Raw genomic sequence first — 20,341 nt, 5'->3', positions numbered from 1 at the left:
TTAGATATCGAGTGAGATTTTGGAAATCATACGTCGTCAATTTTTCTTGTTACAATTTTTAAAAAAATCTAGATCGTATAATAACAATAAAGAAATGCAACGTGCACCCACAATGCACTAGAGACAATTTGGCAATAGCAGTCAAAAACTTGAATAAGAGAAATCTGGTGCTGACTATATTTTTACATCTCAGCCAAAACTAAAACAACGGTAACTGTTACTGTACATTGTTTTAAGTGGCAGCACAAACATTTCATCCGTTCAGAGCAATCAATTATCCTCTGAACCAAAAATTTGTCCCTTGAGCTCTTCTATTTTAGCACCCAATTCATCTCTATTTTGCTGCAGGTTAACAAATTTAAATTAATCTGGTAATCAAGATGCACAAAATCAGCCAAAATGGTAAAAATTAGGTAAGTACCTTGAAAAGCAGGTAACGGGAAGTGAACCACACTGTATATGCAAGCCCCACAACTTCCAACAGCTTGGGAAACTGTTAATCAACAAAAACATTAGAATATGAAAAAGTTGGGTTTGGGTTTGAAATATTTTCAGGATCGATGTTTGTTTGATACACACCAATGGGATAGAATCAATTGCGCCAATAACCGCTGATGTTAGCCACAGAGCCACCAAGGCACCACCCCCATACACGACAATAGAACCAGTGTCATCAGTATCAAACTGTAAAAACAAATTTGAGGGCAAGGTTAGATTAAAAAAACAAGGAAAAACCAGGTCATTTTAAAATAAGTCGAATAAGAAACAATGTAATGATGCTACATCATTGATTTAAGATGCAACATCCAACCACTTTAGTAAAGAAAATGAAGACACCCATGCTTTAATGGTCTCTTCAGACAAAATATTTTTCACAATAGCTTTTGAAGCAGTGTGTTTCATAAGTAATACTAGTTTATTCAAGCAAACAAAACATATATTCAAGTAAACTTCCCATAAATCAAAACCATCAACAATTTCACAAAAACAAAAGGTAACCATGTGGAGTTGCTCAGGTAACCGCTCAGGTTCGACATCACTGCCGAAGTATCATCAAGCACTCTATAAATGCCATCAATAAACTGGATTATCATCATAGCAACTCCATATTTGAAACAGAAGCAAATCTAAACCAGCAGGGTCAAAATAACGTGTGCCTTGGAACCGCCAAATTCATATTTCCATATATGCCATCAATAAAATTGAATGTCATCATAACAACTCAATGGGCTTGTTTAAAAAAAAATACTTAAAAAAAAAAGCAGTTTTCCGCATTTTTGATACTGCTTCTTAAGAAAATCACTTTTTTTAAATCACTTATTTTAAGTTTAATCAAAAAGACCCATATTTGAAATACAACCCAATCTAAGCCAACATGGAAAAAATAAAACATTTGCCTTGAACTAACAAATTCATAGCCAATATACCCTTGTGTGTTAAAGTGAGCCTTACATTGAGCTTATCCAGCAAATCAAATGATAGACCCTGTCCATCATCATCAAACAAGTCTTGCTTTGTATCTTCAATCACCGTTTTATCGAACTCATTCTTATTATTATCCTCTTTAACATCCTCCAGGATTATTACACCATCGCGCTTCTCATTGAAAAATTGACTTCCCCCACTGGACCTTTCTTCTTCAGAAGATGTTGCCTTTGGCGACAGATTCCTTAAGCAAACTGACCCTGCCATGACATAGAACCCAACAAAACAAAACAAGAAATCACAAATATGTAGCTTCAGTAATAGCTCCAAAATTAATGCCATGCAACCCGCAAGAAAACAATTTAAGCAAAATTAAGAAGAGAACAATTAAAAAAAAAAACACCAAATAGAACGAATCCTAGGTTATGGTTAGGATTGAATGGGGAAATTAAAAGGAATAGAGAAAGTACGAGATAAGTGTGCGGCGGAGGGAGTGTAAGACTGAGGAAGAGAGGGTTTAGGTTTAGGAAGAAAAGAGGAGGCGTTAGGAAGCTTCGAGAGAGTGATAGGCTGAACTGTACAAAGCCCCATTGTTATTTGTGATGAAACATTAGGGATTCAATGCCCCTTTTTATAAGTGTTGCTTCTAGGGTTTTCGGCTATCTCTCTTATTTTCTGTTTTTTTTTTTCTTTCTATTTTTATTGTTTTGTTTTATTGTTAAGTTTCTTACTTTTTGTTCTGTTGTCTGTGCTATCTTTTCGGATACAAAATATAAAAAAAAAAAAAACAACTTTTTTATTCAATAAAATGGTATTTCCCTCTGATTCTATTTTTACGGACAGTTTAGATTATTTTTCACTTTTTATTTTTTGTACTCGGTCAAATGAGAAACCTAAATAATTATTTGAGATGATAAAAGTGTAAGGATAGTTGAAAAATAAAATAAAAATTGTATCGGTATGCTATTCTGTATGTGTCTAGTAACAAGTTAAATTTAAAAAATGTTTTTTTTCATGAAATAAAAGTATTTTCATAAAACATAAAAAATATTTTTCTCTAAAAAGGTTAAATAAAAATATTTTTATTTACTCTTTCACGGCATTCGATTACCCTTTTATTATTAAAAAATATTATTTCATTTTAATTGCATTAATTTATCTCTTGTAATCGGGTAAGAATATACACCAGCTAATCAAGTTACAATATGTTTGGAATAGTTTTTTTAAAAAAAAAAAGAATAATAGTTTATTTTTTAGTTTTTCCAAAAAAGAAAAAAAGCAATCAATATTTTCTCAAAATATGCTAAATTAAGAGTGCAGTCAGTTTTATCCCTGTTAATTTACCTTTATATATTAAAATTATTAAAATAAAATATATTTCACTCGTTTTCAATGTTTTGCAAACATAAACATTTCTCTATAGACAAATTAGCTAAGATAATTGGAGATTTGTTTTAAGGGAAACAAAGAGAAGGGTGTAATATACGTTAATTTTAATCCAAATCCAAACTTGCCCGTAAAATTGGTTTTAGTTTGAATCTAACTTGGTTAAAAGCCAAAATATTTTTTTAAAAAAATATATAAGTGATTTAGGGAGGTGTATTGAATTAGAATTTTAAAAAATTATTTTAACATAAAGAAGTTTCATGGATTTTAAATATTAAATAAGAATATTATGACTTATTAGATTTTCTTATAAAACTCTTATGATATTTTGAATTTTAATGGATTTATATCATAAAGATTTAAAATATTTGAAAGAAATTTATGAGATTTGAAAGGATTCTATGAATTTTCAAAAACACATTTAAAAATTGTAAGAGTTAATGAAAAATAATAAGAAATAATGAGGTTTGGATAAAAAAAAAGTAAAATCAATATATTTTTTTAATCTTTTAATGGCTAAATTGATTCTAGTTTTATGTCCTCCTATATTAATCTTTCTTGTAATAACATTTTCTCATTCTCACTTTTGGATTTGAACAATATAAATTTTAAATTATATGTTAATTTTTTTAAATTATTACAATTATTTCATGATATATCTAATGACATGTTTAAATGGATAAAAGGGAGTAATGAAAGTGAAAATTTTGTAAAAGGATTATTGAGTTATGCGGATGACGAAATTAAGGGTTAGTGAATTATTCAGATGACAAAATTAAGGGTGACAATCACGAAAACATTGCATCGAGCAAGTGATAGACATAATTAGTATAAGAAAAATATGATTAGCCTTAACACATACGACAAACATTAATTTATAAAACAAACATAAAAATGCATAGGGGAGAAATATATTTGACATTTTTTATTCCAAAAGAATAAGAGAAACGTGTATGACACACACATCTTGAAGATTACTAAAGAAAGAAAAGAGTATGTGTGATGGAAGAAAAAAAAGTTTGATAACGAATAGAAAAAGAAAAGAGTCTAGCAAAATCTCAATGATTTGGATGAGATTGTTTGATAGATATTTTATACTAAAAAGTTTGATGAAATTAATTGAAATCCTTAAAAAATAATTTATCAAAATTTATATATTTTTGAATACCAAAATATTTTTTATAAGATTATAAAAATGTTAATTGAATATATGTGACGCCCTCTACCCCACACATATATGTACTAATAATAAAAGAAATAAGAAATCATAATTAATTTAAAGTTCTTAAAGCACATTTAAATGAAATCCTTTCAAAAGGGTAAAAGACTCACATTTACTTCATTATTACCAGATAAACTTGTTAGAAACATTTTTTTTCCTCAAAACATCATGTAATTAAACAAAACTCATGCCCCAATGTCACATCCTATCAGAGCATTGTGTCCCGACGTTCTTCAACACAAGGTTTCTTAAAACAATTCACCTAGTCATTTGTTTCCACGAACACAAAGTTCGAGATCATCACAGGATCCAAACACAAACAACACACGGGGAGTGAATTATCACATTCCTAACTAATGGAAAGAAACAAAACAACATGTGGGTATAAATATCATACGAACAAAATAAAACTTATTTAAACATAGCTCATGTCATTTCACTACTTTGTCGCCCAACATCACATCACAACACGACACAACACGTCTCATTCATTTTCACAACATGCACGTACTCAAGGATTAAAACACAATATCACCAAGTCAATCAATATTGATCAATACACAAGTGTTATGCAACATATACACTAAGACTCAATCCTATATGTAATGTAGTACCATGTCAGTGAAAAACCTCATCGGGTGCCTAAGAGTACATGACAAGACAAACCACACACTAGTAAGTCAGGTTACTCTCACTAGGTAAAATCATAGGAAGACCAGTTAGGGTCACGCTGTTTTGCAAGAATTCTCCAACCATGTGGGATCAGCACATGCTTAAAGGAGCACTCAAACCGGGTGTATTTGCCCCCAAGGCTGACACTCCGAAGAGTCCGTCAGAGCCTCTCCCTCCTGATTCAGGTCCAACCCAGAAAATATTTTAGCACATAGACTTTATCTATGAATTGTACAAAACACACAACTTCTCAATTGTTCTCAAAATAGTTTTATCTCGTCGCACTTGTGATTAAACTCGTTGGGTCTCCATAATGGTTCCTGTCACAATATTCATCGCGCATTAACTCGTCTCCCTTAAAGGGTCTTATAGTCATGCGATTGTACAACTCAATGCACACAACATCTCAATGTGGATATATATTACGAGTCAATACATACTCAATTTATCACATATATTTGGTCTCAATCACAATGGTATAATCCTAAAGTAGCATGTTATCACACCTCATGAATCATATACACTTTACCTATGAACTATGCAATACACACAACTACGTAATTGTTTTCAAAATCGTTTTAACTTGTCGCGCTTGTGATTAAAATCGTCGGATTCCCACAGTGGATCTCATCACAATACTCGTCGTCCTTAAAGGGTCTTACAATTGTGTGATTGCACAGTTCATATCTCACAACTCAATACATACATCTTAATACACATGTATTTCACCTTTCATCACATGTTCAATTTATCACATACTCACAATTTGAATCACAATTTCATAATCTCAATATAACAATTTATACAAAAGGTTTATCACAACATGGGGAGTAAAACCCCTCAAATAATTTCGTACAATTATATCAAAATCATAGGTATGAAAAATGAAAACACCAAGAGAACTCAATTTTATCAATCAATTCACATCGGGACATCAATATTGTATTTATAATCATAAAGGAGAAATTCAATAAACATCCCAAAATAAATCCAATTTAAACCTCTAAGGATCCCACATGTTCATTCTAACCTCAATTGCGATAAATTCATCCCTTACCTTTAAGCGGGCTCACGTGTGTATTGTGACAGCGATAACGGCATCTCTAGTAGTTTCCTGAGATTCCTTGAGCTTTTCCTCTGATTTCTCTGATAGGGTTTCCAAGTGTTAAAGAAAAGAGAAGGGATTGAAGCCTCAATTCCACTGTCTACGTGCGATGAGTATTTCTCCCTTCACAGACATTATTTTGCAAATTCCAGCGGTGAAGATGTGTGGAAATGAATTGCGAATGACATATCAAAATTTCACGACAATCAAACGATTAATGAATCTGGGATTATAGTTTTACTGAGATAGTTTTGAGTTTCTGCGGGAAAAGAAAAAGCTACAATACAAGGGGTATTTCTCTCAGCTCCGACTCTAAAATTTCACGACGATCCAACGGTGAATGTGTCCGAGATCGTCTTTTTCTAAGACAAGTTTGGTGGTATGCGGGAAAAGAGAGGGTTTTGGGAGGTGAAGAAGGGAAAACGAAATTGAGAGGAAGAGGAGGCGTAGAGAGTATCATGAGTATGAAAACTGACCTAAGACGTCTCTATTTATAGCTAGGTTACTCACACCCTATTATTTACTCTATTTTTTGTTTATTATTTTATAAACAAATACTCTATTTTATTTCCTATCAAATGAATAAATAATTTTTTTTCCTCCAAACCATTATTTTAATTAATAACATTAATTCTCCTTATTTATTTTATTATAAAAAATCTCGTCATTTTCTAAAACTCTATTTTTTTAACTAATTTTTTTTATTTATATATGAAAAAATAGGATGTTACAATATCACTGAATTTTGTTACGCTCATTAAAAAAATTTAAAAGTCTTAATTGAATATTAAAATACATATTTATATCATTTAAAATTCCTGATTGAATAACATGACAAATTCTTTTAAAATCCGATGCATATGTTTGATTTATATTTGATTTGATTTAATTTTACGCATAACCAAATGATGTATACCCATAACCATAAGCCTTGCCAAGGGCCACGGTTTTCTGTTTTGGACTAAAGGTCAGAGCAATAATTGTTTCTTTCTACACCTACAAGTTGCTTCCAGCAGCCTTTCCAGAATTTTTTAAACCTTCTAGATTGGTCATTTTGGAAACCAAAAAAAGGGATGCATTCTGAAATATAATTTTTACATTTGGATTTGATCATTTTGGAAGCCAAAAAAGGGGTGCAAGAAGCAACAACCCAGAGCAATGGAGGGTAAGGCTAGTTCCTGCATCTCCAATTTGCTTCTCGAAATGTCTTTTCGAAATGTAAATTTGAGAGAGACCTTTCTAGAATGTAAATTTTATATTCTGGATTAGGTGTTTTGGAAGCTTAAAAGAGATGCAGGAAGTACCATTGGAGGTGCAGGAAGCAACTGGCTATTGGGTAATCTTAAAACTTGTTTAGGCCTAACTCAATTTGTTTGTAAGGAACTGGTGTCCTTGAATCCCAGGTTTCTCTTTAAATCAAAGTTGGATTTGAGGCCCAGACTTACAGATACATTGCGGCATTTTGGGTCATCAAAAGGGTTAGTATCGCAGGAAAAAAAAGGCTAGTGTTGACTGTTGAGTAATTTCATGCCTTAATTGTTGTCCTTGTCATTTTTCCAAATAGGTTCATCATGATGTTGTCACTGTTTGTTCTTTATTTATTACTTTAAGGGACAAGGTTGGTTTGAGTTGGATTAAACCACAAATTCGATATTTAAATTGGATAAATTACTGCTTTGCAAAAAAAAAAAAAAAAATGGACAAATTACTTTTGGTTTGAACGGGCCGAATTTGTATTTCTTTTTTTTACTCAAACCAAATCAATTAGATTGATGGCGGGTGAGGACAAATTCATTAGGTGAAAAAAGCCTACATGTCGTCTTACATTTTTTAACAAATGTATAGAATAAAATACAAATATATATATATATATATATATATATATATATATATATATATATATATATATATACACACACACACAAAAATATCAATGAATATATATCAATAAAAATTTTAAAGAAAAAAACATATCTTCAGTTTTATGAGTTTGAACGGATAGAGTTGGGTTCAACCCAAACAAATGTGTTTAAGTGTGTAGGGACAAAATTTTAATTTTTGAATTTAAAACGAAAAATATTAGCTTTGCATATTTAAGATGTAAATTTTGAGAAAAAATTATTCTTAAAAAATAATTTTGTTTAGGAATATCTTATACTCGTAGTTTCTCACAAAATTATTTCTCTGGAAATGGTTAAAATTCAATTTTCTTGAATTGAGAAGAAAAATTAATAATGTGAAAATAATACAGTATCCTTACTAATTCATCTGACATACATGTTTAAAATTTTGGATTTTTTTTTTTTTACAATGACCACACTGAGGTTTAAACGTAGAATCTCATGTATACCCCAAACTCCTCACTACTAAAAAAAACTTCATATTAAATATAATAAAGAGCATTTTGAAAAATCTTCGTTTTAAAAAATCTTCATAAGAATAAATTTTCAAAGTTACTTAAAATAGCTTCTTTAAATATATAAAATTTTGATATTTTATATTATAATATAAAAAAATATTTTTTTTAAAATACTAACATTCTCATAAAAATAGTGACATGATATCTAAGTTGTAGGCAGTTTTGATGTCAGTAATTAATGTCAGATTATTAATTAGCATGATATAAAAGTTTCCTCTTCGTCATTTATCAAATAAAGATAAGTAGAATAAGATGAAAATACCAAAATTTCATTGTTTATTCGATAAAACAAATAAGAAATAAATATGTTCTTTTATAGTTTTGACATATAAGTAATTTTCCTCCCTAACTTGTTATGCAAAGCCGTGTTTATTGCATTATTATTTTTCTTTTTTAGAATTAAACAATTTTTATAACAAAAAAATCATGTTAAACAATAATATAGTTAAAAAATAAAAATTTTGTTAAATTTAATTCTTTTAATTAATATAAACATCTTTTTTATGCGACTTATTCATTTTCATTCACTCATTCAAGTAAGTAAAAAAGAAAAAAAATTCACTTCTTTTCTTCTTATTGCTGAGGAATTTCTCAAAACCAGAAAAAAAAAAGAGTAAACTCTACATGCTCAAAGGAATTAACAAATAATAAATATTAATTTTATGTGATATATAGGTTGCAATTTAATTCGACCAAATAGCTTGCGCAAAATCAACATCACTTGAAATTTGACATAAATGATAATCATTTGATTCACTTAATCAAGTGGTTTTTGAATCTGAATTTTGAGTATAAAATAAATCATATAAAAAAGAAATATTCACGTATTTATGATTTTGGATGAAAATTAATTATTCTTTGCTATAAAAATTAGGCATCAATTCCATGATAAAAAAAATAATTAGCACAAAACTAGATGAACTGATCTTTAACACAGCCGGGGCCCATACAGCCTATTAAAAGGGGCTGCAGGAGGAACATGGCCTGTTGTGACATTTACTAATATCATGCTAAAATGACTTTTACTAATTAAGGACACAAGTGTTTTAATAATTTGTTTTCAACCTTCAAACTGCATGTAAAATCATTTAGCTGAAAAAAAAACTGCATCCAACTTAGCACACTAGCTTGAAGATATTGTTGGATGATGTTTGATCACTTCATTTGGGATTTCAAATTCCCTATTTCTCTCTAATCTCATTGGTTCAAACACACATTTGAAATATGCTCTTTCTATTTTCCAATCATGTAATATTAATAACTCCGTCATGGACATGGTCAATTATTCAATTCAATTCCCGCTTCTTCCCCTATATATTTGTCCTTGCAAGTTTCCACTGCCTCTTGGTGGGACACTAGAAAATCGCTAACACCAAGACAGAAACCTCATCATTCTCACTAAGAACTCTAGGCAACTCATATTTCAAGAAGGGTACGTACTCAAACCCACATGGATCATTGATGCAATGTTGTGGGCAAAAGCTTCTTTTGTTCAAACCAATCAGACCCCTGTAACGGGAAGTTCCAATCAACAACACATCTCTTAATTAATCAAAGCTCTTTCGTCAATTAAGGTGTGTGTATGTAGTATGTGTGTGTGGAGTGGTCTCTGAAAACCAAAAACTCATGATCAATCACTGATGCTACAAGGTGGAAAAGTTTGCCCTCATTAGAGGACAAAGACTCATCATTATTTCCCTTCAAAGTAATCATGCTTTGAGTCTTTGACCGTGGATTTCAGGTACCTTAAGCCCATTTAGAAGGGGAATCTCAACACAAGGAAAGTAACGTTGCAACAAAAAAAAATGATGTTTTCATCAGACAAACAACTCAAGTGCTCACAAGAGCATCTCATAGATTAGAGACCCTCTTTTTGTTTAGCATTTAGATACCTTAACAAATATATTTACTCTTTGGTATGCATGATTGAATTTCTTTGCCTTAAATGACAACCTATGGTGGGTTAATTAAAATCTCACAGCTTCCATATCTTTACTCTAATATGTAGCAGAAGATATTTATCTTTTACCTCGGTTGGAATGCCAAAATACAAAAGAAAACATTTTTAATACAAGATTCTAAATAGTTGTGTAAGAGGTTTTTTAATTCACAAGTGGCGAGGCACAAGGGCAACACATGAGGCGGCATTCATCTGCAAAGACAGAGATTCGGTTTTTTATTCCAATTATGGAATTGCTATGGCTTATGATCTGTCCACTTTCAGTAACAATTGGTTTTGATCTGCACTTGTTTAGAGAAAGGAATTAGTACTCTCAAGAGAATGTATCTACAAGACAAGAAAATTATAATACTTTAAAGAATTGAAGACTGGTTTCTGGACCACCACGGTGCTATATATACAAGTTCAAATATATATGTTATGTATTAATTAACAACATGGTGAGCATGCATGCATAGATCTCTAACTCTAACAGCCATAAAGGGGTGCCATTAAAATTGATAATACACGTGATTTGGTATGTGTTATAAAGTGTCCCATATATGGCCATATGGGGAATTTTTGGGAGACAACCCCATAGAAGAGGTGGATGGAAAGGTAGAGTATCTTATGAGAGAGAGGAGAAAAGAGGGGGAGCATCTCTAGGAGACGAAAAAGGGTTAGGAATTTGTGTTGCTAAAGTTTGAAAAAGAAAGATTTTGCATCTTTTAGATTTCCATTTGAAAGTAACCTTCATGAAAGGGAGATTCAATTAAAGTAATTAATGAGAATCAGTTTCATGGTATCAATTGCCATAAATTTGGGTTCAATTAGAAGTTCATTTGAAAATCCTTCCCAATTAATAAGTAAATCCATTTCACCAGTTTTGGAAGAAAACCAAATTTATCGGAGCACTTTTTTTTTTATCTCTTCATATATTTAAAATTACGTGGTAGAATGAATTGATTAACAGGTAATATATAAACTTCCAGTTTGAAAATAGAATTGAAAAACCTGAGCCTTAATATTTTTCTTCGGATAAAATAAAAGACAATCACTTTGTAGTTTTTTTCTGTTTGATTTTGGTTTTGCCTGGTCAAATTGTTTTGCTAAACGATCATGCTAATGTAATGATCCAATTATCTGACCAGGTTGATTACTGATTAATCTTTTCAATTATAGTTAAAAACTTACATTTATATTCATCCTTTGTACGTTGTTGTCTTTTTTCAGTTTTCATGTTTCATAGCGGGTGGCATTTGCAAATTACGTATCTCGTGGGGCCATTGTGGTTTGGAGAATAGTACATTTCGTCATGGGACAACTGGTGGCGTGTAAGGATTAAAATGCATTTTAATTTTGAGTTTTCTTTTTGTTAAACAGAGAAATTATAAGGTAGTGGCGTATATATATATATATAGAGAGAGAGAGAGAAGGGCAAAACTCTCACTTAGCCATTAGCAAATATACGTTTAATTGAGTTAAAATTATTAATTTTAGTCTTTAAAATTGTATTTTACTGTTATATTAATCTTGAAACTAAAAAAATTTAAATAAGTCCATGAGCTTTTTTATAATTTCATTTAAGTTCCTAAAATTATTTTTTTTTCTCATTTTGGTCACTAGTCCAAGGCCTTAGTAAATAATAATAACATATGTTTTGGGGTAAAAATGAAAAAAAAATCTTGTTAATTTTTAGGAACTTAAATGAAAACTTAAAATTATCAGGAATTTATTTAAGTTTTTTAGTTTTAAGGACTAATGTGATACCACTTCGGGAATTAAATTGGTCACTTACTCGATTAATTTTTTTAAGACTTTGTGTTGTACCATGTGAGTGATAGAGTTGGGAAAACGAATTTGATGTGTTGCATCAACTATCTAATTTGGTACATTTTTAGTAGTTTAAGTTGTTTTATCAATGTATAAATGTGTTAACCATTCTATATAAATTACATATTGGGGCAGATTAGACGTTTTTCCTGATAAAAAAAAGTATATTAAAAATAGAGGAAATTACAATTTGTATTTCCTGAGTTTTTTTAAATCACACATAATAATATTCTTTTTCTATTCCTATATTCCTACGTTAACCCAGTTATGTTTTAAGTTATTACATGAATATCTGTTTATATATTATGCTAATACTTCTTTTAATGTTTAAAAATATTACACTGACACTTCCTAGCAAGGAAGATTATTATAATGGTTATAAAAATAGGAGAATGTTTGGATAATTTTATAAAACCTCATAAATGATTAGTGTAATTTATTTAAAAAAATATCATCAGAACTTTAACCGTGATTGATAATTGTCTTAAGAACATTATTTTAGTGATTATTTTGTAGACAATTATGTTAATATTTTAATATATTTAAATCATTTCGTCTTGTTTATAATTAAGTTTTGAATAAATTAGAATAGTATTAAAATAATTTAAATATTTGATTTTTTGTTTAACTTTAGTTTATTTTGTTGCATAAATAAATGAAGAAAGAAGGAAGTTAGGGTTGAGACCTAATTCTTTTAAAGAAAATTTTCGAGACTGAATATGTTAATACAAAAATATGAAGGAAAAAAATTTGAACCATTTTGAGTTATCACATAATATTTCACGTTATCCTTTCATGTTGTTACACTATCATCAACTTGTCATATTATCAATCCACATTAGTAATATCTATAATGCTAACAGTCAAATTGTCATGTCAAGGTTCAATTATTATTATTCTTTTGTGAAATCAAGGGTCAACTATTAGTAATAAACAAAAATATCAATTAATGTTTAGGACAAAATGCACACAGAAAGTAAGTGTAGTGGCAAAATAGGCAATAATTATTAAGACTATACTTTTAAAAAACATAAGTAAAGGTTGATTATAAATATCAAATTTATCTAAAATTTAATGTGCATAATTATTAAAATAATATCAAAACATTTAATGATTTAATTATTGGAATTTAATATATACATGTTATTAAGTCAAACAACTTCACAAAATTACTGTTAGGCACACACGTATAGCATGAACTCTCTCCCTCCCTCACTCCCTCCCTCCCTCTCTTGAAGATCTCCCATTTATCTTCTTTTAATGATAATTGATAACTTCTTTAAATTATTTCTGTTATTTGACTTTTATAAAATACTATTATTTTAATTAATCATCTTGCTTAATTATTTTAAAACATTTTTGGTGCGAGATTAAGAAAAAAATTACCGTTTATATTTATATTATCTGATTCAAACATGATTATAAAGCTATTGTGTTGAAAAATTCTTACTATTTTTTATTATAAAAAACTGTTGATATATGTTAGATATAAATTATTTCACTTTAAACTTACATTATTATTCATACCAAGTGTGCATGATGAAAGATGCACTCTACTATCATATGTGGATAGTTACCTAAAAAATAATTGATGTTTGTGCTACTTAAAAAATATAACAAATAGCAGATTTTGAGGTGTAATTTAGTCATTAACCAATTAGGTAAGTTGTATGGAAAAAATAATGAAATGTTTGTGAAGTATGTTTAATCAAATACATTTTTTAATATAATTGCCCAATCACACTTTTATTATTTATTTAGTCTTTTACTAAAAAATTATATTAATTATAATTGTGTAATATTGTTTACATTAAAAATAGTTAACAAGTAAATTAGTAATTTTCTGAATGATTGGCTCAAGTTTAGTATAGGTGGGTAAAAAATGGACCTGGTCCAGAAGCAAGTTGAGCTAGTAGCAAGAACTGAACATGAAGGCAGTTTCTAAGTTCGAGCATGCATTGAGACATGCCTCTAAAAAAAATAGAAAAAAAGTGGATTATGGAAGATAATTGTTATTTTTTGCACATGTGATAGATAATCAAAGGTTAAAATGTGAGAAGACATACAAGAACAGTTTACAAGCCAACTACTCATGATGGAAGATGCACATGTAGCCATATGTAGATAAGTACTAGAAAAATAATTGATGTATACACTACTTAGAAAACATAATAAATAGCAAATTTTGAGGTGTAAAATTGGTTCTCGACCAACTAGGTAAGTTGTATGGAGAAAATAATGAAATGCTTGAAAAGCATGTTTAATCATATACATTTTTCTTTATATAATTTGTTAATCATAGTTTATTATTTATTCTTTTGCTCAAGAATTATATTAATTATCATGGTGTAAGATTGTTCACACTAAAAATAGTTAACAAGTAATTTAGCCATTTTCTGAACAATTGGTGCAAGTCTAGTATATGTGGATAAAAAAAACATACCTAGTTCAAAAGACAGCCAAGCTAGCAACAATAACTAAACATGAAGGCCGTTTTTCAAGTTTGAGCATACATGGAGACGATGTCCCTAAAAAGTGAAAATGTGGATAATGGAAGATAATTGTTACTTTTTTTCACATGGGATAAATAATCAAAGACTAAAATGTGAGAAACTGGGCAAGAACAATTTTCAAGCCAACTACCCATGACGGAAGATGCACTTGCAACTACCATATGTGGATGGTTAATAGAAAAATAATTGATTTTTGTACAACTTAGAAAACATAATAAATAGCAATATTTGAGGTGTAAAACTGGTCCTTGACCAATTAGGTAAGTTGTATGGAAGAAATAATGAGATGCTTGCAAAGTATGTTTAGTCAAATACATTTTTCTTTATATAATTCGTCAATCACACTTTTATTATTTTTTTTGGCTCAAGAATTATATTAATTATCATTGTGTAAGATTGTTCGTATTAAAAATAGTTAACAAGTAATTTAGCCATTTTCTGAACGATTGGTGCAAGTCCAATATAAGTGGGTCAAAAAAATAGACCTGGTTCAGAAACAAGTCACACTGGCAGCAATAACTGATCATGGGGCAGTTTTTCAAGTTGAACATGCATGAAGATTGTGTCTCAAAAAAATGGAAATGTAGATAGTGGAAGACAATTGTTATTTTTTCCACATGAAATTGATAATCAAATGCTAAAATGTGAGAAAATGTACAAGAATGATTTTCAAGCCACCTGCCATTAATGGAAGATGCAATTGTAACACCATATGTAGATAGTTATTAGAAAAATAATTGATGTTTGTACTGTTTAGAAAACATAATAAATAACAAAATTTTAGGTGTAAAACTAGTCCTTAACCAACTTGGCAAGTTGTATGGAAGAAATAATGAAATGCTTGCAAAGTATGTTTCAATCAAATACATTTTTCTTTATATAATTTGTCAATCATACTTGTATTATTTATTTTTGGCTCAAGTATTATATTAATTATCACTGTGTAAGATTGTTCATATTAAAAATACTTAATAAGTAATTTAACCGTTTTCTGAAAGATTGGTGCATGTCCACTGTATATGAGTAAAAAAAACAGTAGCTGATCATGTGGCTGTTTTCCAAGTTTGAACATGCATGAAGATTGTGTCTCTAAAAAATGAAAATATGGATAGTGGAAGACAACAACTATTTTTCCCCACATGAGATAGATAATCAAAGGCTAAAATGTGAGAAAATGTGCAAGAACAATTTTCAATGGAAAATGCAACTACAACGTCATATGTGGATAGTTATTAGAAAAATAATTGATGTTTGTACTACATACAAAACATAATAAATAACAAAATTTAAGGTGTAAAACTAATGCTTGACCTATTAGGCAAGTTGTGTGAAAGAAATAATGAAATGCTTCGAAAGTATTTTCAATCATATATATATATTTTTTATATATAATTTGTCAATCACACTTTTATTATTTATTTTTTGGCTCAAATATTATACTGTGTAAGATTGTTCATGTTAAAAATAGTTAAATAAACGGACTTGGTCCAGAAGCAAGTCACAAATTTGGACGTTTTTGGAACGATTGGTGCACGTCTAGTATAGATGAGTCAGAAAACGGTTCTAATCTAGAAGCAAGCCACACTAGCAGTAATAACTGAGCATAGACAATTTAACAAATTTGAACATGCATGAAGATTCCGTCTTTAAAAAAACAAAAAGGTTGAAAGTGGAAGATAATTGTTATTTTTTTTGCATGAGATAGATAATCAAAAGTCAAAATGTGAGAAAATGTGTTCAAACAATTTTCAAGCCAGTTATCCAGGATGGTACATGCACATATAACTATCATACGTGGATAGTTACTATCAAAGAAAACTTGATGTTTGGACAGCTTTAAAATAAATAACAAAATTTGAGGTGTAAAATTAGTCTTTGGCAAAAATAGTCAAATTTATCATTTTTCAGTCATTTATATTTTATTTGTCAATTTATTTACACAATTTTTTTATATTTCCTTTATTGTTATTCACTATGGGTGGTAGGCTAGTATAGCTAACTTCAATTCAACGACCACTAAAAAAAATTTAGGAGTGAAATAAGAACCTAATTTCAACGATATAATAGTTTTATCTTCTTTTTAAATGACAATTGATAACTTTTATTTATTTGACTCATGTTTAAATATAATAGTTTTAATTAATTATTTTGACTAATTATTTTAAAATATTTAATAAAAAAAAATTAAGCCTAAATTAAGGAATGGTTATTAGAGTGTATTTATGTTTGTACAAGATTCTGAAGAAAAAATAATAGAAAAGTTAAGACCATTTCTAGTAAAGTTATTTGCACTCCATTAATTCACCAAAACTAGAAAAAGTCAAACTAATCTAATTTATTACTTTTTAAATACATTAGAAGAAATTAAAATTTCCAACGATTTTTTAAAAATCTTTTAAGTAAATCCCTACTTAATAATAATTTTAAAAAAAGTTGTCAATTTTTATTAAATCAAAAAAATATTTTTTTATAGGTTTTATATGAAAATTGGAACAAAACATTTTTTTTTACAAATAAAAGAATTAAATATATTTTATATTTTACTACTGCAGGCTCTTAATTTTTTTTGGACAAATATGAAGATATCATAAAGAAATGTCGGAAAAAAGTGAAAGAGAGACATTTAGAATAGAGAAGAGAAATAACATTTTAATTCAAAACAAAAGAAGAAAAATCACATTTATTAGTTACAACAATAATAAGTTTTGAAAAATAAGAAGTTAAAAGAAGAAATAAAAACAGAGAGAGAGTAGAAATTAAATAAAAATAAAAAATAAAATCAATGATAAGACATTTAAATCAGTAAAATTGGTAAATAAAATCAATGATAAGACATTTAAGACTTTGAATAAGTTCATAATACAACTTAATGCCAGTAAAAAAAAAGAATTGTGTTAAAACATTTAATTTAAATCACAAAATATATTTTAAAAAACCAACAAAACTAGTATTAAATAATTCAACTTTGAAAGAAAGAAAAAAAAAGAATCAAATCCAAAAGGTTATATTCTTATACCAAAAGAGGAATCCCAATTATTTTGTTTTCCCCACATTCTTAATTTCGTTGGAATTTTTTCCATCTTGACAAAATTACAGTCCTGTTTGTTTTTGTTTTTGTACCCACCACAACATAAAATCTTTATTTATTTATTTATTTTTTATTTTCTTTGTTTTTTGGGGGGTTTTGGTTTCCATGGACAGCAGCAGCAGAACCAATATCATTGCCCCTCTTTCTTGCTTGCTTGCCCCATCATCTCTCTTTCTCTCTCTTTTGCCCTAAAAGCACAACCGGCTTCCTACATAAAGCTCACTCCTCTCCCCTCTCTCCCACTTCATTCTCCAACACTGTCACATGGGTTTTTCTCCACAAACCTGTTCTGTTCCCTAAGCCCCACCCTTTTCTGTTCTAGCAAATAACCGTTCTTATCAATGGCTCACAACTCAGACAGTGCCACCTCCAACCTTCTTCTTCTCTGTTCCGAGAACAGCAGCACCTGCTTCGATGATGATGGTTTGGAATGTGATGCCGCAGATGGGTCTAACTCCAGAATCTCGCACCATGAGGGTGGTGGTGGATCGGAGTTGTTGCTGGCGTGTTTTGTGGCGCAGAGTGAGGAAGCTGTGAGGGCTATGGTGGAGAGAGAAAAAGAGCATTTGCCGAGGGATGATTACTTGATGAGGCTGAGGAGTGGGGGGTTGGACTTGGACTTGTTGGGTGTTAGAAAGGAGGCTCTTGATTGGATTTGGAAGGTATTGAGGGTTTCTGCATTCTTTGTGTTTGATTCACCAAGTTCCCATTTTCAATCAATGGACATGGAAAAATTGATCATTTAATGTTTTTTTTTTGTTGATTTTTGTGGATTATTGCCTTGGTGGGTCTGGTGTTTTTAATGGGATTTTAGTCATTTAAAAGAGTTTTTTTTCTTTTTTTTTTACTCTGTTGTCTGATTTCTTTTGCCTTCTGATATCAGGTTTTTATACAATGCTGGGCTTTTTCATTGGGTCTCTCAAATGGGTTTTTGCTTTAATTTTTGAACTTCCAAATTGGAAAAGGAGTAGCTTGGTGCTATCGCCAATTCTTTTGCCACTGGCAACTTGTTGATGTTCTTAAGTTGATTTGGATTTTCCTTTTTATAGAATTGAATTTTGTTTCATATCGGTTGAAACTGTGTAATGAATGTGGCAAATTGCAATCTTGTATTTGATTGAGGTGATTGTGTTGCTGACTTTTTCTTTTTATAATAATGTGATCAACAGGCTCATTCTTATCTTGGATTTGGACCCCTGAGTTTTTGTTTAGCTGTGAACTACTTGGATCGCTTCCTATCGGTTTTTGAGTTACCTGTAAGATCAAATGTCTGAAAGTTTATGGGTGTTTTTTGCTAGGTTCATTTCTCCGTAATTTCTTTTTGATTGTCTAATTGGTGTTTTTGGCCTCTTGGTATGTTTAGAGAGGTGTGAGTTGGACTGTGCAATTGTTGGCTGTAGCTTGCTTGTCGATTGCGGCCAAAATGGAGGAGATCAAAGTGCCTCAATCCGTAGATTTACAGGTATAGTAGAATCCTGCAATACTGTAAGATAGTTAAATATGATTTTGTTGTGCATATTACCCTCTAATTTTCTTGTTGATATTGATAATTGGCAGGTTGGGGAACTAAAGTTTTTGTTTGAAGCGAGAACCATTCAAAAAATGGAACTACTTGTATTAAGCACACTGAGATGGAAAATGTGCGCTATAACTCCTTGTTCCTTCATAGACTACTTCCTTGGCAAGATCACTTGCGAGCAGCATCCAGCGAAATCATCCATTTCAATATCAGTGCACCTCATTCTTGGCATAATTAGAGGTATTCTCATTGCTCTGTTTCTGTACTCTGTTTTCCTTGAGGAGTAATGAGTTTGACGAGTGTTTTTTTTGGGAAATTAATTGCAGGTATTGATTTCTTGGAATTCTGGCCTTCTGAAATTGCTGCAGCGGTGGCAGCTTCTGTTTTAAAGGAATCACAAGTGATAGAAATTGATAAAGCCATAACCGATCTCTTAGTAGTAGAGAAGGTGTGGTGTGATTGTTCCCACATAGAACAAATTGTCCTTGTTGAATTGATAATTGGTGTTTAAGACGATCTTAATGAACTATTCTGACTTTTGTGTTGTGCGATTTTCATTTTGCAGGGGAGAGTTCTAAAGTGTGTTGAATTGATAAGAGATTTGTCCTTGATCAATGTTGCTGCTAGTTTAGGCAGCAAGGTGCCATATGTGCCCCAAAGTCCAATTGGGGTGCTGGATGCTGGGTGCTTAAGTTATAAGAGTGATGAATTAACTGTTGGATCATCATGTCCAAACTCGTCACATAATACTTCAAACCCAAACCCTACTAAGAGGAGCAAACCAGATGAACCTTCTAATGGAACCTCCAATTCATGAAATGTGAATTTTCTTCCTTCACCAAAGTTCATCTAGTTTGGTTGAATGGGGAGTTTGGTGTGGTCTTGGAATTCCTTGGAAACATTCTCAATGAGAGTTTGCTTCGGATGAATAAGATGGGAATTTAAGTGCTTTCATGCTAGAAGCATATGGACAGGATCAGGAAGGAGGTGTCGATAGTTAAGTTTTTGGTTTATAGTCAGATTATAGAAACAGCTACAAATACTTGGACGTGCGGTTGGTGTAGAAAACTTTGATGAAACAATGTTGTGGAAGCACAAACACAGCATGTCAAAGTATGAATGTAATATTTGGAGAGTAGAGCCATAATTGTTGTCCATGTGAATGTCCTAAGTGCTCATTTTAGAAGAAAATCAATATATAAAGCATTTTTTTTCATAAA

General features: G+C 30.3%; 2 protein-coding genes and 1 non-coding gene across 3 annotated transcripts; 1 reads left to right on the top strand and 2 right to left on the bottom strand.

The window, feature by feature from the left end:
- Window positions 1-31: 31 nt before the first annotated feature.
- LOC114380888 (protein CURVATURE THYLAKOID 1D, chloroplastic-like) lies at window positions 32-2,045 on the bottom strand. Its single transcript, XM_028340004.1, has 5 exons — window positions 1,896-2,045; window positions 1,453-1,685; window positions 580-684; window positions 422-493; window positions 32-342 (listed from the first exon to the last, which is right to left on the bottom strand). The coding sequence occupies exons 1-5, from the start codon at window positions 2,014-2,016 to the stop codon at window positions 271-273; spliced, it is 603 nt and encodes a 200-aa protein (XP_028195805.1). The 5' UTR covers window positions 2,017-2,045; the 3' UTR covers window positions 32-270.
- LOC114404501 lies at window positions 1,009-1,102 on the bottom strand. Its single transcript, XR_003665015.1, has one exon. It is a non-coding gene; the product is annotated as a small nucleolar RNA snoR128 (small nucleolar RNA).
- A 15,640-nt stretch (window positions 2,046-17,685) lies between the features above and the next one.
- Window positions 17,686-20,341, top strand: LOC114380870 (cyclin-D4-1-like). Its single transcript, XM_028339982.1, has 6 exons — window positions 17,686-18,264; window positions 18,772-18,858; window positions 18,966-19,064; window positions 19,160-19,361; window positions 19,448-19,569; window positions 19,687-20,341. The coding sequence occupies exons 1-6, from the start codon at window positions 17,944-17,946 to the stop codon at window positions 19,936-19,938; spliced, it is 1,083 nt and encodes a 360-aa protein (XP_028195783.1). The 5' UTR covers window positions 17,686-17,943; the 3' UTR covers window positions 19,939-20,341.

The sequence above is a fragment of the Glycine soja genome, chromosome 2, assembly GCF_004193775.1.
Source record: "Glycine soja cultivar W05 chromosome 2, ASM419377v2, whole genome shotgun sequence".
Lineage (NCBI taxonomy): Eukaryota > Viridiplantae > Streptophyta > Magnoliopsida > Fabales > Fabaceae > Glycine > Glycine soja.
This window is presented reverse-complemented; position numbering and strand designations above follow the sequence as displayed.

Excerpts from the sequence above, each read along its gene's own strand:
- LOC114380870 (XM_028339982.1), top strand. The coding sequence starts at position 17,944 with ATGGCTCACAACTCAGACAGTGCCACCTCCAACCTTCTTCTTCTCTGT. Across the intron at positions 18,859-18,965 it reads TATCGGTTTTTGAGTTACCT|AGAGGTGTGAGTTGGACTGT; the intron begins GTAAGATCAAAT and ends TGGTATGTTTAG. Across the intron at positions 19,570-19,686 it reads ATCTCTTAGTAGTAGAGAAG|GGGAGAGTTCTAAAGTGTGT; the intron begins GTGTGGTGTGAT and ends TTCATTTTGCAG.
- LOC114380888 (XM_028340004.1), bottom strand. The coding sequence starts at position 2,016 with ATGGGGCTTTGTACAGTTCAGCCTATCACTCTCTCGAAGCTTCCTAAC. Across the intron at positions 1,686-1,895 it reads CTCCGCCGCACACTTATCTC|GGTCAGTTTGCTTAAGGAAT; the intron begins GTACTTTCTCTA and ends ATGTCATGGCAG. Across the intron at positions 685-1,452 it reads ATTTGCTGGATAAGCTCAAT|TTTGATACTGATGACACTGG; the intron begins GTAAGGCTCACT and ends TTGTTTTTACAG.